We start from the raw sequence: 9,256 nt of genomic DNA, 5'->3' as shown, positions 1-9,256 counted from the left end.
TCCCACACAAGGCAAGATTGGATGCTAAATGAGTTTCAAGGGTTAAGAAAGCAAGGCTACCCTCTTTTGTAAAGAATGTTGATAGAAGAATTAAGCTAGGAATGCATAGAAAGTGACAAAGATTCGCTTTATAAACTGAGATAGGGATATAGTATGAAGCTGCGGACCTGGAATTAATAGTAAAATGTCGATATGGCGCTGTCCTGCAAATTTGAGCAAAAGTTGTCAGGACGATGGCACCCGGCGCCACGGTCCTCCGAAAAATCCGTGAAACGAAGGGGGGTCTGTTCGTCTCTGCACAAGGATTTCAGATCTTCAATTTCAGTCGCGTACCTGCAACCTACACACAGAAAAGCGAAGATGATTGGGGGGTTAGGGATTAGGGGTTTGCCTTTAGGTCAAACCCCGGTTTTGGAATTAACCAAGAAATGAGAAATGCTGCAAATGTAAATGTATGTAATGTAAAACAAGTACTAATACCTTGTTGTAAGGATGTTTGTATCCTTATGTGTGAAGGTATAGATGTTGTTGTTTGTTGTATGTAGTATGTTGTATGTAGTAGTATGTTGTATGTGATCTCCTCTTCAATGGTTGAATCCTTGACTTGAATGCAACACCTAGCCTTGAATGGAGACTTAGAAGGAATGCTTGAATGCTTGAATGTTTGAATCTTGCTTTCGCCTTTTTCCATCTACCCAAATGAGAGAGGAAAATGTAGTTTATATACTTGCTAATTAGGGTTAAAAGACTGATTTTCCCGACCTTAGGCCGACCAGGGAATGTAATTTCCAATTTGCAAACAAAAAGACCCGAGACCCCTTAGGAGACCGGGCCCAAAATAGGCCCAGGGACCAGGGCACTGGGCGCTCTGGTCCTACCTCCCGGGACAGCAGGGTGCAAGGAGGTTCAGGCCAGGGTGCTTGAAAAATGCAATTTTTAGTGTCGTGAGCAAGTTTCAGGGTCTCCATTCAGGTTGCGTGTTGCGTCGCCATCGTGAAGACCGAAATGCAGTCAAAATTGCAAGTGTCACAATTTTAGGACGCTACAGTATTCAAAATGATTGTTCAAAGCTTCTATCCAATCCAATAACTCTCCTTCATTTAGGCTTCCACTATAGACCAACAAACCATGTAGGCTATCTTTTTTGAGTGATTTAAGGGCATCCAAAAAGATTTGTTGATCTTTCTCCAACTCCTTCTTTTCTATCACCACTCCTATCACATATGCATCTTCATCATCAGTTTCATCACCCCACTCTGTGATCTTGCCCTTGCCTTTCTTGGTGTCTTGTTCTCGGGCTTCACTAAGCATATCTTGGACCAACTTCCTAATGTCCTCTTGACTCATTGCCTTAGGTGGCATATTGCTAGCTTCTGACTCTACCTCTTGGTCTGACATACAGTACTTTGTTCAATCAAGTGGCTCGGATACCAATCTGATGTAGAGAGGATAGACTCTCCTAATAGGTTTGCTTACTCTTGATGTCTCCTCAAGCTGTCTCTTGAACCATGCAATGGTTCCACACATTCAAACTCTCCAAGGGTTGTAGGGCCCACTCTAACTGACCTTCCAAAGGTACTTAGACTAAGGTGACCACCTCTTGTTTTGTGAGTGTCCAACACTCCTAACCAGAGACCTTCTTTTCCCAACACCTTCTCACTCCTTCACCAAGAGTCAACCCCCTCTACTATAGGATCTTCACACACACAAGACCAACACTTGTAGGGTTATTTTGCCTTAGTTTCCCAACCCTATCCCTTGAAGAGAACTCAAATATACTGAGAGGGGGGGGGTGAATTAGTATATTATATAATTTTACCCCTTTTTAAAAATAAACTAAACTAACACTGGAACTTTAATGAATTACACACTTATAATTAACACAAAGAACACAATACTTTTTCTCGTGGAAACCCAATAAGGGAGAAAACCATGGCAATAAATGCTTTTATATAATTCTTCTATTACAATATTCGTAGGCACCAACCTACTAGAGGTACCAACCCCTAAGTTTGTTTGTGAGCACAAACCCACTAGAAGTACCAACTCCAAAATTGGAATTCGTGAGCACCAACCCATTGGAAGCACCAACTTCCTAATCCAAAATTAGTGAGCACCAACCCACTTCACATAAATCTGATTTCCACCTTGATAATGTTGTTGTATCAACTGATGATGGATTTTATTTTTCTTCACAAACTCTTTCTTCAACCTGCTGATATGGTGACAATAAATCTGCAACAAATTTGATAACAACCTCTTCATAAAATTATCACTTCATGATACTGCTTTGTGCTTTTTTAAATTTGCATCATATTCTCTTCAAAAGTTTGGAATAATCTTCATATACATATTCAAATATTTTGTGTCAATGATTGATCTTTACACACACACTCTTCACATAAAAATCTTTTATTTTTCACACACATTCACACGTATGTGCTATTCTCCTTCCAGTATTAATCATGTACTCCACGCACACATTCCACTTGCACTACATCTATCAGCATCGATACCATTACATTCCAGTTTTATATCATTCCTAATGAATGTATCCCTTTCAAAAAGACGTGACTTTTGATATATATATATATATATATATATATATATATATATATATATATATATATATATATATATATATATATATATATATATATATATATATATATATATATATATATATATATATATATATATATATTAATAAACAAATTGTATTGGTTCAAGGTAAATCACAACTCTTGGTTAATTAGTCAGTTTGCACATAAGCACCATCTCATTTCATTTGGGACTCGCATCTCTTCATTAACCCGTGTTTTGATAATAACAAACCTTTTGACATTAATGAGTCACTATCTATAATGTTAATGAATCACTATTAATAACATATGTGTTTTTAATTAATTCATTTGCTTGGCTTTAAAGGTGAAACTTCTTTTAACAAAATCATGATTTCAAGTTTACTGCTGCCTAACAGGTTACATGAATGTTTTCCTTAATTTGATTTCTACAGCTGCAAGCTTTATATATATGCAAATTGTTGTCACATATGCGTTACTGCTGCATATTGAATCTCAGAAATTAATATACAAATTGATGTCATTAAAGATTGCTCCTTCGTTCATACTGATATCAGTTGTATATTATATCAATTCATCATCTTTTATATTACTTAAATCGCTGCTCATTACTTCAATCGCTGCTCATTACTTCAATCGTTGTCTAATGTTCAAGCCCCAACTTTTGAGAAGATCTTTGGAGGTGTCGACTATCTTGTTTTCATGAATTAAATCACACCTTTATTATAAAGATTTGCCATTTAAATTAATGATATGTCAGTCGCTTTTTATTATTATTGAACTATTGTTTGCTTGTTGTGAATGGAAATATCTGTCTTCAATAGTTGGATATAGTCGATCACTATATTTTATCATATCATGGATTTTGGATATAGTTCCCTTATGTCGTTTGCCTTATCAAATGTAGTGTCTGATGTGTAATTGGGTATTAGTCATGTCACCATGTTATGGAGTTGTCTTCCATTATGAAGTCATAGTGGATTTATTTGGCATGTATCTGTTCATACATACCATCATTTGCAATTGTCTGAGATAAACTGCACCACTCTTCATTGTGCTGCATATAGATGTCATTTTAATTACTGAAATTATAATGTGGTATTTGAACACTCCGTAATTCTTCTTTTGGTATAGTTGTTGCTACTGGAGTCAAAACTCAATACTATAAATGCTTTGACTTCTCCAACTAACCCGACAATTTCCTTTTCACTACATACTGTATAAATACTGAAAAATTCATTGTATCTTGAGTATACTGTATTGTAACATATTCTTTTCACTGCATACTGTATATGCAATCACAGAAATTACTTTGACATCAATGACAATTTTTTCATCAATCTCCCCCTTTGTCATTGATGGCAACCTTTTAAAATGAATGACAATTAATGCTCCCCCTTAGTCCAATGCTCCCCCTGTCTCCAATTTCTCCCCCTTTAACATCAATGGCAAGGGGTCTTCTATTGCATGTAACATGCATTTTAATGAGAAGATGAGAGTGATATTACTCCTAATTTTTCCCTTTGGTACTCAAAAATCTCTTTTGAAAGAGGCTTTGTAAAAATATCTGCTAATTGCTCTTTGGTTGGGACATATTCCAACCTTACTTGCTGCTCAAAAACCTTCTCCCTTAGAAAATGAACTTTGATTGGAATGTGCTTTGTTCTAGAATGCATGATTGGGTTCTTTGACATGCTGATGGCTCTCGTATTATCACAATAAATGGAGATAGGATGATCATACTCAACTTTAATATCTTGTAAGGTTTGTTTCATCCACAATACTTGGGTACAACATGTTGCTTCTGCAATATACTCTGCCTCTGCAGTAGACAGAGATACTGAAGCTTGTTTCTTTCTTAGCCAAGATACAAGATTGTTGCCAAGAAAGAAAGCCCCTCCACTGGTGCTTTTTCTATCATCCATGTCACCCGCCCAATCTTCATCTGTGTATGTTTTGAGAGTGAAATCATCACCCTTTGGATACCACAACCCAAAATCCATAGTACCTTTCAAATACTTGAAGATTCTTTTTACTGCTTGCACATGTGTTTCCTTTGGTGCTGCTTGATACCGTCCAACCACACCAACAGCTTGCATAATGTCTAGCCTTGTAGCTATCACATAGAGAAGACTCCCAATCATAGATCTATATTGAGTTTGATCTGCATTAGGAGATTCATCTTCTTTACTAAGCTTGCAACCTGTGTCCATGGGGGTAGTCACAGGGTGGCAATCCTCCATTTTGAATTTTCTCAACATCTCCTTAATATAATTTGTTTGTGAAAGAAATATTCCATTACTTGATTGTAAAATCTGCAATCCCAAAAAGAAGGAAAGTTCTCCAAGCATAGACATTTCGAATTATTTTTGCATATTAGAGGCAAATTCTTCACACATCTTATTTTTGCTATGACCAAAAATAATATCATCTACGTATACAAGTACAATCAGCAAATCATTACCTTCATCTTTGAAGTACAAATTACTATCTGCAGCTCCTCTTTTGAACCCTTGTTTTTTAAGGTAGTTGTTTAATCTGGAGTACCATGCTCTAGGGGTCTGTTTGAGGCCATAGAGAGCCTTTTTTAATTTGCACACATAGTCTTTTTGTTTTGATAGAATGAATCCTTCAGGCTGCTCAATATACACTTCCTCTTCTAAATCTCCATTTAGAAAGGTTGATTTTACGTTCATTTGGTATACCTTGAAACCTTTATGACTTTCAAGGGCTAGAAACATTCTGATGGCTTCTAAACTTGCAACTGGGGCAAATGTTTCTTCAAAATTGATCCCTTCCACTTGTGCATAACCTTTGCACACAAGCCTTGCCTTGTTTCTTGTAATATCACCATCCTCATTCATTTTATTACGAAAGGCCCACTTGGTTCCAATAACATTTTTATTTTTGGGCCTTGGAACAAGCTCCCATGTGTGATTCCTTTCAATTTGGTCCAATTCTTCATTCATCGCCTTTATCCAACACTTGTCTTCACTTGCTTCATCAAATTTCTTTGGTTCTATTTTGGAAAGTAGACAAAAATGGGCATGTTCTGTTGTGTTGGCAAGTCTTCTCCTTGTTTGAACTTTTGTATCCAAGTCTCCAATTACCAAATCTTCTGGATGGTTTCTTTGAACAAACTTTGATGGTGTTTTTGATGGTGTCTTTGAGGGTGTCTTTGAGGGTGTCTTTGATGGTGTCTTTGATGGAGTTTCAAAGCTTTCTTGTTCCTCATTTTCACTCTCTTCTTTTGACTCTTCTTCTTCAATTTGTTCCTTAGGATACTCTTCTACAATCTCCTCAAATTGTTTGCCTTCATCAATCTTCACGTTGGCACTTTCAACTATTTTGTGAAGTCTTTTGTTACAGCATTTGTATGTTTTGCTTTTGTGGAGTATCCAAGAAAGATTCATTCATCTGATCTAGCATCAAATTTGCCCAAATCTTCTTCATCCCTTCTAATATAGCATGTGCTACCGAAAATTCTAAAATAGTCAACAGTCGCAACCCTTCCTTTCCATAATTCATAAGGTGTCTTGTCATTGTTCACCCTTATTTGTGCCCTGTTTAAGATTTATACAGTTGTGTGAACAACTTCTTTCCAAAAAGTATCAGCAATTTTTGATTCATTCAACATGGCTCTTGCCATTTCTTGGACTGTCCTATTTTTTTTTTCAACAACTCCATTTTGTTGTGGGGTTCTTGCTGCTAAAAGTTGTCTTCTTATCCCATGCTTTGTGCAAAAATATTCAAACTCATTGGAGGTGAATTCTCCCCCTCGATTTGATCTAAGACACTTTATTTTGGCATCCATTTCATTCTCAACTAATTCTTTGAAAGCTTTAAACTTTCCAAGAGCTTCTAATTTCTCCTTTAGAAACACAACCCAGATCATTCAAGAATAATCATCTATTAATAACATAAAATAACTTTCTCCTTGCAAGCTTTTTATTCTGGTTGGTCCACATAAATCTGTATGTATAAGTTCTAGAGGTTTTGAAGATGCGTATTCTTTAGATTTAAAATTTGCTCAAGTTTGTTTCCCAAGTTGACATTGTTTGCAAATGATGTTTGATGGCTTTGTAATTCTAGGGATATCCCTCACTACTTCCTTTTTGCTGATTTTGACAAGATTGTCAAAGTTAAGATGGCCTAGCCTTTTGTGCCACTACCAACTTTCATTTTCTTGAACAAGATTACATGTTTCTTCATTTATTTCATTTAGAATATATAAATTATTTCCAGTTCTATGAGTATTTGCAATAACTTTTTGATCCTTTTTAATCTCACATCCCTTTGGCAAAAATGTTACATTGTGCCCTTGGTCACAAAGTTGGCTTACACTTAACAAATTTTCTTTTAGACCTTTGACATATAACACATTTTCAGTTTTAGTTTTTCCATGATCTAGGCTAAGTGTTCCTTTACTTCTTATTTCTCTTTTTGTGTTATCACCAAATCTTATTGTTCCTTCATTTGTTGGTTTAAAAGAGATAAATTTGTTTTTGTCACCCGTCATATGTCTTGAGCATCCGTTGTCCACATACCATCTATCCTTCTTGTTATTAGCATGGAGAGCTGTTTGAACAAATAAGGATTCTTTTTCTTCTTTCTCTTTCTTCTTCCAAGTCATTTTGGATTTTTCTTCCCTTTTGATAGGTGCATCTTCTTTCTCATTTTGCTTTGGTAGATTAGGAAAGATAGTTCTGCAAAACCGGGTTGTATGCCCAAAATTGTGACATTTGTAGCACATTACATCATAACTCATTAGAGGACAAAATGGATTGTAATTCTTTTGAGTAAGGTTAGAAACATTTCTAGTGTAACTTTTGTAATTAACTACTTTATGACCAAACTTGTAGCATGAAAAACAATGTCCATTGAATGGATAAAAATTGTTAGGTACATGTGATTGCTTTAGGTGAGATCTTTTCAAATCATTTGAAGGAGGATTAGTTATTTGAGGAACATTCTTCTTTCTTTTATTCCCCACTACTTTCCATGAGGTATCCAAGGTTTTTCAACTAGTAGCCTTTGCTTTTTGATCTTCTATAGGGCCAAGATCTGTTTTGTTGGATGTAGGTCTTTGTGAATTGAGAAGTTTATCTAACTTTTTGGTGTTGTTGTCAAACTTTTGAAATTTCTCTGAATCCTTTCTTAAGGAGACAATTTCTGATTCTAATTTGTTGCACTCTTCCTCTTTTCTTTTGAGTTGATTCTTTATTTCCTCCCCATTCATCTTTGCTTCCTCTAGTTGCACTTTCAAGTCTTCAATGAGCGTTCTTGATTCTTGTCATTGTGTCTTATACTTTGAGACCCTTCTTTTTAGCTTTTCATTTTGTTTATATGCATAATGTAACTCCTCTTCAAGATTTACGTCTTCTTCATCACAAGTAACTTCTTGTTCTGCTTCTTTCTCATCTTCATCATCTTCAACTTTCATTGCCATGAAGAGGATCTCTTCACCATCACTGCTGGTAGAATCTTCAAAGTTTTCTTCTGATGAACTAGATCTTTGCCTAGAGTAGAAGCTCTTCTTATGTTTTGAAAAGTTCTTCTTGAAGGATTTCTTTCCTTTCTTCTTTGAATAGTTTTTCTTCTCCTCTTCACTATTTTCACTTTCATTTTGGGGACACTTTGAAGCATAGTGCCCAACCTTGCCACAATTGAAGCATTTGAATGGGAATTTGCCTTTACCCTTTTTGAACTTTCTCATGAAGCAAGCTTCTGCCTCATCTGATTTACTACTTGCACTTTCATTTGGTACATAATTTTTATTCTTACCCTTCTTTGATGCTTTGAAGGATACCTCCTTTTGTGATGGTTTGTGTTCAACTCTCATTTCATAGGCTGTGAGAATCCCATGCAATTCATCTTTTGCTAACTTTTCCAAATCCTTCATTTCTTCTATTGTTGATATCTTGGAGTCAAATTTCATTATCAAGGATCTTATCAATTTTAGAACAAGGACCTTTTCTTCAATATCTTCTCCTAGTCCTCTGATTGCATTCACAATTTCATCCACACATAGAAAATAAGTGGCTATGTCTTCATCTTCCTTCATTTTAAGGCTTTCAAATTTTGTTCTATGTGATTGTAGTTTGGCCTCTTTTACTTTCTCATCCCCTTCATAAATACCTTTCAATTTATTCCATATCTCTTTGGCTGATTTGAAATGCACGACCTTTGTGAACTCAGAATCTGCAAGGCTACACAGAAGAGCATGTTTGGCTTTGGCATTATTCTCACTTTTCTTCTTTCCTGCTTGGTCTGTTGGAGGATTAGATGGAGGTGAGTAGCCATCTACCACAGATTTCCAAACATCATAACCAAGTGCATTCAAGTAGGCTTCCATCTTGATGCTCCAAAATGCATAATTTGTCCCATCAAAGATTGAGTTTCTAATTACTGCATAATTATCTGCCATGGTGCTCTTTAGGATCTTCCTTTAAGTTGTAAGGTTGTCTCCAAAGGAACCTTGCTCTGATACCAATTGAAGAGCACTCAAATATACTAAGAGGGGGTGGTGAATCAATATATTATATAATTTTACCCCTTTTTAAAAATAAACTGAAATGACGCTGGAACTTTAATGAATTACACACTTATAATGAACACAAAGAACACAATACTTTTTTCTTGTGGAAACCCAATAAGGGAGAAAACCACGGCAA

The 9,256-nt window shown here is 35.8% G+C and overlaps 1 protein-coding gene across 1 annotated transcript; it reads right to left on the bottom strand.

Annotated features, from left to right (window-relative positions):
* Positions 1-7,875: 7,875 nt before the first annotated feature.
* Positions 7,876-9,009, bottom strand: LOC131875357 (uncharacterized). The gene has a single exon (XM_059219456.1). The coding sequence runs from the start codon at positions 9,007-9,009 to the stop codon at positions 7,876-7,878; it is 1,134 nt and encodes a 377-aa protein (XP_059075439.1).
* Positions 9,010-9,256: the final 247 nt, after the last annotated feature.

The sequence above is a fragment of the Cryptomeria japonica genome, chromosome 4 (genome assembly GCF_030272615.1).
Source record: "Cryptomeria japonica chromosome 4, Sugi_1.0, whole genome shotgun sequence".
NCBI lineage: Eukaryota > Viridiplantae > Streptophyta > Pinopsida > Cupressales > Cupressaceae > Cryptomeria > Cryptomeria japonica.
This window is presented reverse-complemented; position numbering and strand designations above follow the sequence as displayed.

Bases quoted from the DNA above. Each gene is read 5' to 3' on its own strand.
- LOC131875357 (XM_059219456.1), bottom strand. From the start codon at position 9,009: ATGGCAGATAATTATGCAGTAATTAGAAACTCAATCTTTGATGGGACA.